At 43.8% G+C, this 15,446-nt stretch overlaps 1 protein-coding gene across 30 annotated transcripts; it reads left to right on the forward strand.

Moving 5' to 3' along the window:
- Window positions 1-883: 883 nt before the first annotated feature.
- PNLDC1 (PARN like ribonuclease domain containing exonuclease 1) lies at window positions 884-13,297 on the forward strand. Of its 30 annotated transcripts, none has more exons than XR_011140272.1 (19): window positions 913-1,041; window positions 2,208-2,265; window positions 2,398-2,471; window positions 3,432-3,465; window positions 3,620-3,743; window positions 4,534-4,622; window positions 4,918-5,018; window positions 6,307-6,386; window positions 7,403-7,540; window positions 8,497-8,566; window positions 8,853-8,938; window positions 9,118-9,173; window positions 9,723-9,790; window positions 10,653-10,706; window positions 10,928-10,970; window positions 11,553-11,635; window positions 12,141-12,316; window positions 12,461-12,559; window positions 13,119-13,297. XR_011140272.1 is itself a non-coding variant. In XM_068938865.1 (19 exons), exons 1-19 carry the CDS (start codon window positions 966-968, stop codon window positions 13,189-13,191), a joined length of 1,599 nt encoding a protein of 532 aa, XP_068794966.1. In that variant the 5' UTR covers window positions 913-965; the 3' UTR covers window positions 13,192-13,297. The 30 variants fall into 30 exon arrangements, 26 of the variants coding, with proteins under 26 accessions (XP_068794971.1, XP_068794966.1, XP_068794968.1 ...); XM_068938865.1 differs by having other exon boundaries at window positions 11,553-11,652; XM_068938867.1 differs by having other exon boundaries at window positions 9,726-9,790; window positions 11,553-11,652.
- Window positions 13,298-15,446: the final 2,149 nt, after the last annotated feature.

Below are 15,446 nucleotides of genomic sequence, written 5' to 3' on the forward strand. Positions count from 1 at the left end.
AGCTGTAGGCAGTAAGATGCCTCTACCTCTGATGTTTTGTCTGTGCTCTAGAAACGTTTGGCCCTGCTTGGCCGAAGAACTATGTGCTGTAAATGTGTTTGCTTGATTTATCAGCAGTGCTTCCAGGCTATGAAATCCTGCAGTTAGTGTGAGCCCACATACTTTATTCCTTAAAAAGGATTGTGCAGGTGGTAGTATTTTAACACGTTCAAAGAGCCCAGAGCGGTCTGTGTAGCTCGTGTACTGGTCTTGCCTGCTACCAAGTATTTGCAAACTTTAGTAGACGTGAAATGAACTTGAGGGGTGTGCTACTGAGTAGAATACACTGTGTAGGGTGTAAGTTCTGCTAAGTAGTTAGTATTAAACTAAGATGATGATTCTTAGCTAAGAAGTCCCACTTTTTTTACCTAACTTAGGGCCAGCTGGCGCTGTAATGCAGTGTTCATAGTGTTTCATAGTTCACAGACTGCATTATTTCAAGACTGTAGATATCACACAAAGGTTAAATGATACCCAGTAAAAAAAATGATTCAGTTCTCTGTGTGTATGAAGGCTTTCAATAAGCACTGGAATTTGAATTCTGGAGCCTTTGACGTTTTGAGTTTGAATCTCCCAGTCTGTAATTCCGGCCTCCTTTTTACCGACCTGTGCGCGCGTGTTGCTCCCTGAGGATGGAAAAGATGAATGGGGGTTGTGCTTTCCCGCAGTGCCTTGGGCCGGTTTTGTTTATTTGTTTAATTTTAAACCGGCGGGAAGCAAGAGAAGGCCGGGCCCTGCCGCAGCTGCCGCCCGGCCGTTGGGGCGGGGCCGCGAGGCGGGAAGCCCCTCAGCCTCCGGGGGTGGGGGGAGGAGGGGCGGCCACGCCCGTCTGGGGGGCGGGGCGAGGCGTGGCGCGGGGCCGAAGCCGCGCCCTGATTTGCTGCCGCGCGGCCAATGGTGGGCGGTGGCGCGGGCGGCCGGCGGCCATGGAGGTGGGGGCGGCGGCGTTCGAGCGGCGGCTGCCGCGCCTGCGGGGGCGCCTCCGCCGCGCCGCCTTCCTGGGTGAGGCGGGCCGGGAGCGCCGTGGCGCAGGTCCCGCGGCGGCCGGGCCGGGCCGGGCCGGGCCGGGCCGTCGGGGTAGCTCGGCCCCCGAGCTCGAGGCTTCTTGCCCTGCCGTGACTTGGCTGTCAGCGGGTCGTCTCGGCCCCGGGCCGCAGGCCGGCGCGGGCCCGAAGGGGGAGGGGGGAGATGCGGTGTCTCGGCTGTGTCCTGGTGCTTTCTCGGAGGTGTAAACGAAGGGCTAAATCTGCTTTCCAGAGATCATGTGGAAGTGGAGCTAAGAAATGTATTTGCGCCTAGCTAATGAAAGATAACTACATCTTACACGGATGTGAGGCTATTTTTCAGGTTTAAAGCCTTAGGCGAACATGAGAGGTATGGAAGGAGAGCAGTTAGGTGTGAGAGCAGCTCCTGCTTTGCGGAGGCCCCTCTGAGGGAACAGGGGAGAGGGGAGTCCCCTCTGAGGGGAGTATTATCATCTCATTTATGACCTGGAGCAGCCCAGGGCTTTCCGGCTGTCCGTCTGCCTTATTTCCACCTCTTTCTTCCTTTGCTGTAGCTGCTCTGGTAATACTGCCGCTGTCTTTCACAATAGAGACGCTCTCTGGTGGTGGAAGACAGCGACAAAGGCATCTAATTCAAATGTTAGCACAAAGTGTAATTTTTTTTTTTAAGTCAGCTGTCCCATGTTAGGAATTTGTATCCCCTGTGTATAAGTAGAGAAAACCAGTTAGTTACTACGAGAACAGCAAACATTGAGATGCACTGGGATTTTAAAACGGGTATCAGAGGTGTCTATTGGAAAGCAACCCCTCTTTGTGGTGCTGGTCTTGGCTCACTGGTTTTTGAACTTAGTATGTTAGTTATAAGAAGGGTGAGCATGTTTGTGTATAAGCCTATGTTTTCAGGCATTAGCAAATACATTGATCTCTAAATTTTGAGGTAGGCTTCTCTTAAAAAGGATACTTTTCTCTGTTCGTCTTGCTGAATGGATTAGGGAAGAGATGGGCGTGTTTACTGTCACGCTAGCTAATCCGTTTTTTCTTTTGAGCTTGCTATTGGTGGGTTTGACAAAGAGGTGACAGTGAGGAGATAGATTTCAGGGACGCATGTCCAGAGGCTGGTGAAATTCGTATTTCAGGGTTTTTTTTTGTATTGTGTCCCAACAGGCCTTGATATGGAGTTTACAGGCTTGCATTCAGCTTTCCCACAAAATAAAAGGCCAAGGTAAAGGTGTTGCACTTGAAACATGAGAAAGAGTAGCTTTGTGGAAAAAAAAAATCAATGTATTGCAAAAGTTCTTATTTCCTTTCCCCTGCCCCATACTTCTGTGGGTTTTTGTTTGTTTGTCTTTAATAGTCTGTTTGATTCACCGGCTGAGTGGTATCTGAAGGCCAGGCGGAGCGTTCAGCGCTTTACGGTTAGTCAGTTTGGTAAGTGCTGTTCCCAACAGATAAAGCAAGAGGATCTCCCCAGGTCCCTGCTGCAGTTGTAACCAGCCTTTTGCCAGCTGGTGAGCTCTGGGGGTAGTTCTGTTTTGAATTCTCAGCTGGAGCCTTTTGTTTGCTATGGTAGACTTTTTTTTAAACTGATGTTTAGTACTGTCAACCCTTTAATGCTGTAAGTAATCTAAAGTCAGGTGGGCCCTGTGCTTTTGGCTGTTTTAAAATTGTTCATGTTTTAAAAATCACAGCTACAAACACAGGGCTTTTAAAACCAAGGACAGCAAGCTAGAAGAAGGTCATAGTAGCTTACGTTCAAGGCCGTGTCATTGATATGATGTAAGAGTAAGGGGACTATTGGAGATGAAGGGCTGGTATTCCTGATATTCTTAAGATTTAAAGGGGAAAAAAAAAAAAGGGGGGCCTTTGGTGGGGGGAAGGCAGTTGACGGTTTTCATAAAGAGCTAGGAAAAAGTCCAGAAACAGCTCCAAAAACACTTTAAGTATTCTTCAAAACCTTAGGCCGTGCAAGGTCTTAATGTGCTTTTTAGGATTTATTATGTAAACAAGGACCTAAGTAGTGAAAACCGTGTTTCTGTTCTCTTTTGTACCTAGTTACTTCCAAATGCTTGTGTAGTGTAGCTGAACCACTAACCGCTGTATGCATGGTTGGAGACTTTTGTCACTAGCTCACCTGTTCTTGCTTATTGCACAGTCTTATTTGCTGCTTAATCAAATCAGACTCATCTTCCTGCTTAGCCCTAAAAAGTTACTGCCCAGCTGTCAAGGAGCTGGGAAGTGACATGGCAGTTGCTGTTAGGATTCCCGTGTGACACTAGTGAATGAAAACCACCGTTAGGACATTCCCACCTTCCTTTTCCTAATTTTCACAGTATCAGTAGGCATCCAGCTCAACGTTGCCGTTTCAGCTCAGGTTTCTCTTCCTTGTAGGACTGGCGATATTCTCAAATGAAAATTCAAACAAGTAAGTAAAACGCATCCTTTCCACATAAGCTTGCAGTGTTCTGTTATAACGATAATGCAATTGAGATTTTGTGGGGAAGTTTCTTGGGTGGGGGGAGGGTTATGCCATTTCTTGTAATTGTCTTCTAGGTATTTGTTTTTTCCTTTTGTTGTAGGTATGTGGTGCATTCATACAACTTCTTTCTCTTTCCCTCAACGTTTGGAGTTACGGATGCTGAACTCACCCTCTCCGCATCTAGCATTCAGTTCCTGTCTCATTATGGCTTTGACTATAATAAGGTACGTAGTCTCTACGTTTGAAATCTGGAACAGAGGAAGTCTGTCTAACTACAGGAGAAATTAGAATTGACATCCCCAAATGCTATATTTCTGGTGTAAATACCTTCTTGCTAAAGTACGTATGCGGTGACTATGTGGTTTATTATCAACAGGGAGAGAGCCCTGGCTTCAGGGCTGCTACAGAGGCAATTGACCATTTCTTTGTCAGCCTAAGACAGATTTCCCTGTCTTCAAGGAAGAAAGCCCATCTCTAGCAGGCTGAGAAGAGCAGTTCTTTAGCACACCTTCCTGGGGCACCTGGACTGCCTTGCTACCCCATCATGCTAGCTTTATTAGCTGCCAAGATGAGGAATTCTCAATTTATCTGCGTTTGATGTACTCCCACATTTCCAATAAAAGTCAGGCTATGCCATGACATAACAGCACTGTTTAGCAATTTTGGACAGGAAACGTCACGATACCTTGACATTTTTGAAGTATCTTGTTAAAGGAAAGGTAAAAGCAGAGTGCAAAGAGAAAAAGTCTGATTAGAGGTGACAAAAGGCCTCTTCTTTCCTCGAAATACAAATACATCTTGCTTTATTTTTAAATACATCTTTTGTTACTTGCAGGCTTTGAGCCCCTTTGGGGGGGGGGGACGCTTCTGAAGAGAGCATTTTGAGAATGAGGAACATCAGCATCTCCCAAATGCATGCCAATTTTGGACATACCTGTAATACCTGTCTTTTCTGTAACTTGATGCAAGAAAGTCCAGGGGAGAATAACCCGCTTGGAACTTTTTTCCCTTCAGTTCCTGAAAGATGGAATCCCATACATGAACGAGTTACAGGAGAAGACCCTTAGCCAGCATCTCTTGGCAGGTAGCTGGAAAGTCTGCAGGTGAGCATTCCCCAGAGAGCCGCTTCCTATGCTGACTCTCTTGGCAGCTCACGTTCATTCAGGTTGAGTTTTGTAGAAATACTAAAACTTGTTGATTTGATTGCCTTGCTGCCAGCTGTTCCAGCATGCAGCCGTCTCTCTAGAGAAGGGCTGAGATCACAGGATATGTAAAATAAGAAGAACTAGGTGAATGTTTGGGAAATCATGCTTTTGCATTCCCACATTGACGGGAAGGCATGAGGCTCCCTCTGTAAAGAGCGTTTTTTCCCTCTCTATCTCCCTGATCGTGCTTCAGTGTCCTGGACAGGGAAAGGATGAAGAAGGCAATTGATGAGGTGACGTGCTGGATAGCAGCAGCAGAGGAAGAGGAAACTATGATTCTGCAGGATCTGAGTGGTATGAAACGGGGTGCCTCCCTTAGGTGCCTGTGGGCTCTGAGCGCCTTCATCACTTTTCCTGAATGTCTAGGGGTGGCTGCCGTCCTTTGCCTGTTCTGATAAACTGGTCTGTTTAGCATGAAAACATCTGTTCCTGTCTCGTCTTTACAGCTAATTGCCCCGTCTGTTCCTCAGTTCTTGTCAGGCATTCATCTCTGGGGTTTGCTTTTCTGCTTTGTTGGGGCGATTGATCTTGCTGTAAAGGAAGTGGATGACTGGGTGTCTGGAGGAGAGGGATTTGCTTTGTGCTAACCTGCTTCCGTTTTATGCTCCTTCAGACCAGCAACTGGAGAACTTGTAGTTTCTCTGAATGTGGAGGACTTTAGACTTTTGAATGGTGATCTGTTTCTTGTTTGTTTCCTTACCTTATAGAACTGAAAAGTAGCTCTCCATCCAGAGTTAGTTCCCCCTTATGTGCAGCAGCAAGGAGCTCCATGGAGCCACAGGAAGAAATAATGCCCATGTGGATAAACAAGCCACTCGCAGGCTATGTTAACTTCTGGGAGCAAGAAAGCAGAGCTGAGGAATTTATGTGTTGTTTTGAGGGTGTTGCAGGACAGAGAATTGTAGCAAGAACACTTAGTAGGTTTGCTCGTAGCAACCACATCTTTAATGTATAGGGTAGGCAACAGAGACAAGGTTAGGAAGGACTGAAAGTATTTAGGCTTTGATGCTTTCCTACAGTGTGCGAAATGGAATGGGGTGGGGAAATATGCTCAGTTTTTTTAATCTATCAATTGTAATAGGTGCGATGGTGATATTTCAGTACGGTGTGGTAACAGTGGGCACCTGTGACAGAAAGGGCATCTGTTTAAGAAAGCAGTGAGGCTGACTAAGGTGTCTCTTTGCGTATTGTGGTCTCTTAAGATGAGGATTGATATTAATTTCTTATCAGCTGTAGGGGAGAATGCATTGATACCTGTCATCTGTGCTTGGCCTCTGGATGACTGTCACACATTTCACAGACGGGTCAGAATTCTTCAGAGTGCTCATGATGGTCGTCTTGCCTCTTCTCTTTTTCAGTTTGTCTTTTTCTTTCTTCTGTGTCCTCGCAAAAGCTTATTTGCCTGAAATACTGTGATGTTTTTCCCTTATCACCATATGTATGAGAATTTACCAAGATCAGAAATAGTTTTTGTGCCCTGGAAGAGAAACATCAGATTAGTCTTTGTATGGAGAAAAATGTGATTTTTCTGAACAGGCTTCTCTGCACCTCTGAAGTTCTTGTTCCTCCTTTCTTGTCTCAGGCATTTCGATGTTTGAAGTTCAGCTGGTTCTAAGGCGAGCTCTCCAGAACGTTTGGACACAGCCTCTTGGAGACAGTGAGGTGAGCTGAAAACTAAGGTGTTTGGGAATAGGTTTTCTATCTAGACAGATATGGCTGGCATTCCTGCAGGGATACTGAAATATGTTGCTTGTACGTTTAAGGATAGGGGTCCAGGAGGAGAAGAGAATATAAAGGAACGTTCTGGGAAGTGTTGGTTCTGGATCCCTTTTCTTGGGATCTCACAAAGTTGAGTAGCTTTGGTTTCAGTTTCTCCTGTAGCCGCAAAATGTCTTGAAGTGGAAGCACTTATTTTTGGGGCTTTCCTGGAAGGACTTTCTAAATCTCCGGACTTTGCTGGATCTCACCTTCAGTACCCACCTACAGAAGATTGTAGTTTTTAGCCTTTTTTAGTGGTTTTCCATTGACTTCTGAGTTTTGCTTTGGAAACTTTCACTCTGTGTTGTATGACTTGTTTTTAGTGGGATATGCCACCTTTCATCTTCAGATCGCTATTTTAAGCGTGGTGTTTTTTTTTCTCTGCATTAAACCTATGGCTGTGGACTTCTCAAAACATGACATGAATAAGACCAGTCTGTTGCGTAGAAGTCAATTACAGAAATCTTTTTTTGCATCAGGACTGTTTTGGCCTGATAACCAGTGGCAACAGAGTGGAAGGATTTACCCAGCCTTCTCGCTTGAAGTACAACCTTTGAGGATTCAGTTTGTGTGATTCCTCCTTGTTTCTCTTATTCAGTGCCATGAATTGGTTATCGTAATGGCATTGAGTTAAACTGGATTATGTCCATTTGTGTTTCAAGATATCTATGGTAGCAAGCATCGTCTAAGAAAAGAGAGACGTTACTGAGATACCCTTAGAGCAGATATTGTTTATGGAGCACTGATCTCTGTTCGGGGAAGAAGAGTGAGGCAATCCTGAGGTCCTGGAGGATGCACTGTTTCTCCTTCCTTGACAACCTAGAAGCTGCACCTTTGTCCTCAGTGTTACTGAACCCCAGTAAGCAAGATACATGCTACTAGTATTGGAGGCCGAGGGACTCGGTAACTGTTCTTTCCAGGTAATGGTGAAAAAAGTGAGTCCACAGCATCGTCGGCTTCTGGAGAACTCTTCTTATGACTGCTGCCAGAAAGAGCTCATTCTTATGTCTGCCCGGGGCTTCACCAACCTCTTCCAGGCACTTGTTAAAGCCAAGAAGGTAAAATGCCTTATTTCTATTTCTGTCTGTCTGTCTGTCTCTCTTGTTACACTGGAAGTGTTTTGTAACAGGGGGGTTATAAGAGATAAGTGCTGTGTATTGAGTGACTTGACTCATTCGGTGTGTGAATGGCTGTGGGCTAGCTTCATCACCTCCTTTTCAGCTGACGGTAAAACCAAGCTGAATTCTTAGATTGCAATCACGATCATAAAAATAAGGCTGTTAAACATAGCATCATCTGAACTGATCAGGTCCCACTCCCAAAGTATGCTCGGAATTATTGATCCAACAGTAAATTTCCCCACGTTGCATTTCTGTTACTCCCGTAGACCACGTGAGACCAAGGGAGAGGGAGCCAGAACCCATTCTGAAAAACGTTTCTTAAATGACTTTAGAAAATGTAGGCGTTTGCAACGCTGAAAATCCTTGTATTACACCGCATGAGCCACCGTATCAGAGAACTGAGCGAATTATGCTTTGCAGTAATCGGTAGATAGGCTTATTGGACCACCCAAACCATTAGTCTGATTATATGTGGCAATTCTTATGTTCTGTATGCAGATTATTGAACAAATTTCAGTTTTAGAAATCTTTATGGCTGCTGGGAAGTCAAAGGCGCTCTCCCCCCTGGTGAGTGAGCCTATAAATCTGATCACTGGAAGACTTTACCTGGCTTTAGCTGAATAGACAGACCACACCCCTGTGGCTCCTTAGGTCCGCTCAAAACGGAATGCTGCTGAAAAGTACCCTCCTTGGAAAGACCACAGATCTGACTTCCTGAAAGCCCTAGCCCTACTGTGACTCTTGCCACCTGAATGACTGTTGAGTGAGCGCGTGTGGATGCTGCCAGGGAATGAAAGGATTGCCGCTCTTGAGCCGGTTTGAAGTTCGTTATCTCTGAGACATTCTGCAAAGGTGTGCTCCAATGGGCTGTTCTCTTTATATTCTTCCTGTAGCCCCTGGTGGGACACAACATGCTCATGGATCTTTTGCATCTTCATGACAAGTTCTACAAGCCCCTTCCAGGTAACGCTGTACCTAGCCGCTGTCCCCAGCGGTGGTCCACCACACTGCCGCCTTTGCAGCAGGGATGGAAGAGTCAGCACAGCAGTCATTCACCACCTCAGCCACCCGCAGGGTTTGACAAGCAGCGGTGCTACTGAGCTACCTCTTCTGACCACTTACTGCTGGAGCAGTGCCTTATTCCTTTGACTGCCCCTCCCCTTCTTATTCACATGAAATACTACTGGCTTTTCCTCAATTTTGTAATGTCTTTCTCCACATGTGTTTTGCTTTCTTATTTCCCTGTCAGAAAGCTATGAGGAGTTTAAAAGGAACATTCACAGCTTGTTTCCTGTCCTCATAGACACCAAGACTGTAACGAAATCCATCTGGAAGGTGAGATGCAAAGGTCTTTTTTGTTTGGAGTTGATTACGTAGCTGTGGTCGGTTCTCAGTGTTGCCAGTAGGCATTCTGATTTGGGATCTCATTTAATGCGTTGACCGTAACAGAAAATGAGCTCACTTGCCACCAGGGCTGTCTCAGTTGATTTTTCTATCACGTTTTTCTTTTACAGAAATACCCATTTCCTCGAGTATCTAATCTTTTGGAGGTATATGAAGTTTTGTGCAGGTAAGTGGCGAGCTACAAGAGGTTGAATGGTCCCTTTATTTTCTTGGGAAATATCTTTCCCAAGTCAGTCATTTCATATATGCATGCATACTTTCCTTCCTTCCAAACGTTCTTCAGTGTTGTTTTTTTTTTTCTTGTCTTTCTAAATTTAACAGCACAAACTTGCTGGCCCCCATTCAAACAGTATTCAAATGGAACCATCTAGTCAACCCCTTTCCCTGGAGTTGTCCGTTGTGTTGATGTTTAGTTTAATTCACGTTTTTGTATGCAATTAGAACAGATTTGCTGCTTAATAGATTTGGGTAGGGGAAGAAACTGTGGTAGCGTGTAGGAGTTAGTATTTAGGAAGGAAACTATTAGCTAATATTGAGCTAAGTTTGGTACCTTTTTTTGAAGGATGCTACCAAAATTCCTTTTAAAAAGTTTTAAATAGCTTTTTCTAGAATGAAATCCCAGGTTACCAGAGAGTAGGAAAGGGCGGCACATAACTTGTCTTCTCTCTGACATACTAAGGAAAGACAACAATTTCACACATCCGCTTGTTTTCAGCAGTGACCTAAATCCCACAGATCCAACATGTCCAGTGATTGTTCTTGCAAGCGACTGCTCAAGATACGGTAGGTACCTTAGGCACATCTTCAAACACAAGTACCTAAAAGGGTTTTATTTTACTCTGCGGATATCCACATGCAAAGCATGAGTGAGTGTCAGGCTTGTGGTGAATTTGCACAGAGCTTTTGATGTGCACCTTTGCCCAGGCCCAAATTCTGACCTTCCACGATGTCATGTGCCGTGCATATCCCTGGCAGCCACCAAGGGTACTGCAAGGCAGGATGCGGAGGTCTGCATTATGCTACTAGCACAAATGACGTTTGCATGCAGTTGGGCTGAACTGTGAAGAGTCAACAGCCCTTGGAAGGGGCAAAGAGGTAGGAAGAAGCCGTCTCAGCAATGGGAGCTGAGCAATGGGAGAAAATGGGAGGAAGGTCCCAGGAAGAAACAGGAGCTCTGTGGCTTACCTGAAGGGTTAGTGGTGTCTGTGCAGGAGGATGTGTTCAGGGCTTTGTATGATAGTGGCTGCCCAGACAGATGTTTCTTGTCTTTTCCTGACTGCATGGTATCATGCAGTGCAGAACCTCCTGCATACACTTTGAAATGGTTTCCATACTATCAGTGATGTGTAACTCTGTTCTAGATCTTCATAAAAAATAATTTAATTCTGTATCTGCATCTTAGTAAGCTTTTCAGCCACTGGTGTAACTGCTGCCGTTTGGTTGGTATCATTTTAAAATTTGTGGTGGAAGCATAGACCTCTTACGGGGTATGAAGATTTAAAGGGAAGGAGGAGAACAGAGCCGAGGGAGAGGCGAAAAAAAACCAAAGCACTGGATCTTATGAATGTAAGGATCTTGTGACCGAACAGTTTACACAGTGTGAGAGAGGTGCTTATTTCTTTCTGATTTTGTTGGTTACTTACAGCTGAGAAGAAGTCTCCTCATGAGGCAGGCTATGATGCATTTCTCTGTGGCTCAGGTAAAACGCTTCTTAAACTCGCGAGAAGTATTTGTGTTGGAACTCGGCCATTCCTTTCCTGCGCTGTAACTTTATTCATTTGGTGGCAAGTAATACTTGCTTATATAGTTTGTTGTTCTTAACTTATCTGCACTTCAGTGAGTTTTTGCTTTTTGTTTCTCTTTGTTTAGTTAAGTTTTCATGATTTGGTTCTAATACCACTTCATTATTCCTCCTTCTAGTCCTTCTGAAAGGAGCTCACTTGCTACTGGGCAGATCGACAAGGTGAGTAATGTTTAAATGTTTATTTTTCAAAAACTGCATTACATGGGTGGGTCTTATGAAAATCAGCTGTCAGTTTGCTTTGGATGACATTTTGTTTTGCGATCTGGCTTTGTTTTAGGATAGGAAAGTGTTATTGAAAATGTCACTATTCTAATTAGATTGTGATTTTTTTTCTAAAACTGAAAGCAGCAGCTTTATGTCAAAGCTGACATTTTCAAAATGAAATCAAGGGCCATGAGGTGGCTTGAGGGTTAGGAGATGGCATTGTGAGTCCTACTTATCTTTGAACAAGCTCTCTGAAGTTCAGTTCACTTGGATAAGGCTCAAATTATTTTCCATTCGTTTCCATTTTTGAGATCTGTATGATGTAATGACTTCAGTAAAGTTCCTAGCGGACAACTGTTCAGATTCCTTCCCTTTGTTTGAAACTTTTTTGACTTCTGTAGAGGATATCAGACCTTGAAAGACCTGCTCTATAACCAGAAGGGCTGCTGAAGTCAGGAGCTCTGTGCTGCAGAGGTACCATGTAACAGTGCAGCTATGGAGAAACAAAACATTGTTCCATTTTGTTTTCTTGCTTAGTGTCACTGCAGAGGCTGATCTTTCTTTCTCTGAGTATCTCAGCGCATTAGTCAAGTATCTGAACAAGGTGCATTTCATCCAAGGTGGCGTTTCAAGCATTGTATGTATAATTGCAGCTCTGTACCAGTTTGTGGGACGTTTGGGTCACTAGCCTAGATGATGGCTTTGTTAGTGGGGGGGGGGAGAACCTGCTAGTGCCTGGGCCTACCTTGGCAGAACATTTCTCCATACAAAAGGCACAAATGACCTTTTGAAGTAGCAAATGAATTGCATTTTTGTCTTTTGAAATGTATTAATGTTGTCACCCTGAAAGATGGCATCAGCCAGCTTGTGCTGCCCTAATTCTCCTGGCTCTGTAAGGTGGCTTGATATTGTGATTACCATGGTGAAACAGCCAGAACAACAGTTTTGCTTTTGTGATTCAAGTTTAGAAAAATCCTGAGACAAAAGAAAAATAGCCTTGCACCGTAGCTGTGTTGTACTGCCTGGCTTATGTACACGTGGCATGTTTTGCATGTTTTCTGATTATGTTAGTAGTGTTTCTGTATTTCTGAACTCAGCTGTGTCTCAATATTCTGTGTTTTCCAGAATTTTTCTGGGGTAGATGCTCCTTGCCGACGTCCTCCTCTGTTGGTTGTCCACGTCCACGGTTGGCGAGGGCTGAATGAAAGGCAGATTTACCAAGAGTTAAAAGCTCTTTGTCGGTTTGATGTTAAACTTCTTTCAGAGAACCAGTTCATTTTGCTCTCCAGTAAATTTAAGTAGTAAGTGACCAATCTTTGTTCAAAGTCTCCGTCTTGCCCTCTCTTTGCTCTGGCAACTCTTAAACAAAGAGATTGCTCTCTTGAGTTGTGAGAGGCTGTAAACAGCCTGCAAGTCATGGCTGATGACATCTGCTCTCGTTACAGTGCCAGGCTTGCTCTACAAGAGTATAAAGATCACCCTAATCTGCAGATTTCTCTTTATCACCACTGGAGGCACTCTCCACACGTAAACTGCCTCTTGCAGTAAGTTACAACAATGACATGAATGGTGGGGAGAAAGCACGCTCTCCAGGGCGTCTGAGCCCAGGCACAGAAGCAGCCTGTCGCTCTTCTGCAGTGTCCTGCCAACCCTTCTGGAGAACAAGGGGTTCGGAAGCAGGTTCACATGCAAACCTATGGTGGCTTCTCCTGTGCTTTCACCTCTGGACAATGGGGTTTTAATCTTGATCTTGATTATCAGGGAAATGTTTCCTCATGAATATCACAAAATCGTGTGCTATCATTGCAGGCAGAGGGTTATCTTAATGAGCTGTGGGAGAGGGAGGCAGAGTCTCCAAATGTGGGGTGCATGAGGTTTTTTCTGTTTTTTGTTTTATTTATTATTTTTTAAAGCCAAGTTGAAAGCTCAGTTGCAGGAGAGAATTGCGGATTCAAAGTCTCATGAGGCAGTGCTGGTGATGCTGGTGAAGAGTGAATTTCTGACATGACACAGTTTGGAGAAAAAATCCCAGTTCTTAATAACTACAAAATTAATCCCTAAATATAAGTTGCCTGACAGTGTTTTATCATTCTTGCCCTTTAGAGTCTCCAGTATTGTGGCACTGTGGTCTCTCTTGGCCTTCGTACTGGGAGGAGCTCCTTGCCATTCCGTGTAAAGGATTGCTTTACGGATGAGACCTGAGGAATAGTGATCTTATTTTCTTTCTGTCTATGTTTTGTTTTATTTTTCTTGCACAATAAAGTATGAGCAGTAAGAAGGTGCTAATAGTGTTTTAATTGCCTTCTTGCAAACCTATTTTTAAAAAGGATGCTGTGGTTTCCAGTTAGTGTTATTTTGTTAATCTATTGAAAGCATAGTCCCCTTCTGAAGAGGAGGAGATGGTTTTTTGGATGACTCATTTATTATTTGATCTTCTGTTGGGTCTTCACAGCAATTCTTAATGCCAATTTGTTTTCAGTGCTTGTACTGCTTTGTAAAACACATTTTTGTTAAAGTTCTGGAAGTTACAAAATGAAAGAGGCTATATTTAGCTTCGGTTGTAAAGCAGAGGAAATGTCACTGTTGTCCAAATTAAAATGGGTAGAGTTAATTGAGACACAGCTCTTGAAGCTCATGGAAGATTTTAGGGAATAGTAAATAGTGCTGTGACTGTTCCACGTTTCAGTGGTAGTGGAGCTGAAGGTAAACACAGATGAATGGAATGTATCTGCTTCAAATTTGTAGAATATGCACAAGTCAGGTGAGTTGGCACACATTTCTGTCTGGCTCTGGTGCACAGCACGTGAGCGCTGCTCTATCCAAAAATGTAATGAGACGTGCTTTGCTGATCAGTTTCTCTGACATAACGTGAGTATTTGTCACTCCAGGGACTCCTCTCTTCTGAATTTTCGTTTGTGAATTTCCTTGTCTCAAAAAAAAAAAACAAAACAAAAAAAAACCAAAACAAAAACAACAAAAAATCTGTGACTTCCAAATAACGGTCCCTAGATTTCATCAGTCAGCACCTACCTGACTGGGACCCACAGTCATATAATGTTTAGAATCTGCCTTTAATTAACTCTAAAATGGAAGCTGCTGTAAAGAACCTTTAAGCAGCCATACAGTATTGCAGTGGGTGTCAGGGTCACGTGCTCTCTGCTGCTAACGGTTAGCACTTTGCTGTCCTTAAGGAGAAAAGGGCAATGTATCGTCAAATGTGGTTCTCAAACTCTGTACAGTTTGTGGTTTACAGCTCTTATTTCATAAGCTAGCTCTTAGTCAAACAAGTAACTGACTTCTTCCCCCCCCCCCCCCCTTTTGTAACCCCTTAAGTAATGGGGTCCTCCGTGGCAGTGTTCCTTTCAATACTTGTGTATCTCTCTGTTTATCATTTCTGTTATATTTTTCTGTCTGTTAACATCACTATAAACCCTCTTGTGTGGAGAAAACAGGCTCCATGTGTTTGTGTGGGTTTGTGAAAAGTTTTCACTGGCAGTTTCGTGGAGCTGCCTTGAAGATACTGTTAGGTTTGATAACTAATCCCTAAATACATTCCCACATGGAATAAATTCTAGCCAATGTAAGATATTTGTAAAGCTGAGCATCGCCTGATGTTTTGTTTCCTAGATAACAAAATGCATTCAAGTCAGCACTGCATACTTCCTACAGAAAGTGTACTGCTCCCCTCTGTGAGGAAGACAGGACCAGTGCGAAACACAAGAAACAGAAGAGTGCTCTAGCCACTGGGCACTGAATGGTGCTGGACTAACCAGTGGTGTGGATTTCCCAGCAGCAAAGGCTGGCATGGGGGGGAGGAAAAATTTGACATTCTGACTCAAGTTGTAAGCAATTGCTACAAAGTGAGGAAAAGATAGGTGTACAGTGCAGCAAAGAATAGAGAGTGCAAGAAAATAGACTGAAGGGGCAATTTGCTGTGAAAGCAAAAGAATGAGAGATCTGCCTTCGTGAGAGAATACCAGATGATTCAAATTAAGAAAGGTATGTTGGAGAGAGATGTTTATCTTCATAGGATGTGTCCCATCTCTTTAAACCGACAGTTAGTATTGCTATTAGGTGACTATCCTATAAATGGTAGAGCAAACTTTAATAAAATCATGGCAGTGTTATTTGGCGGGCCCTTATTAACACCCAGGCTAGTGACAGGTTACTGTATTTTATAAACTAGCACCTCAGTTAGAAGCTAATTTCTTTTAGAGTAGCGGAATGTAATTATTGTTCTGCCTGCAGGTATACTTTTCAGTCATTCCACTTCTGTCTAAGATTTTTGATCAAGAGTTTAATCTATCATTTAAAATGAATTGGGCCTAGCTGCATTAATCAGGCAACATTAAAAATAAGAAATGTAGAGTTCGAATTACAGCACAAGTTGATGGAAACTTCCTGTTCAGAGATGTTTGCTCCAGATCCCTT

This window comes from Struthio camelus, chromosome 3 (genome assembly GCF_040807025.1).
Source record: "Struthio camelus isolate bStrCam1 chromosome 3, bStrCam1.hap1, whole genome shotgun sequence".
Lineage (NCBI taxonomy): Eukaryota > Metazoa > Chordata > Aves > Struthioniformes > Struthionidae > Struthio > Struthio camelus.

Excerpts from the sequence above, each read along its gene's own strand:
- PNLDC1 (XM_068938862.1), top strand. The coding sequence starts at position 966 with ATGGAGGTGGGGGCGGCGGCGTTCGAGCGGCGGCTGCCGCGCCTGCGG. Across the intron at positions 3,744-4,533 it reads ATGGCTTTGACTATAATAAG|TTCCTGAAAGATGGAATCCC; the intron begins GTACGTAGTCTC and ends TTTTCCCTTCAG. Across the intron at positions 11,653-12,140 it reads AAGGTGGCGTTTCAAGCATT|AATTTTTCTGGGGTAGATGC; the intron begins GTATGTATAATT and ends TGTGTTTTCCAG.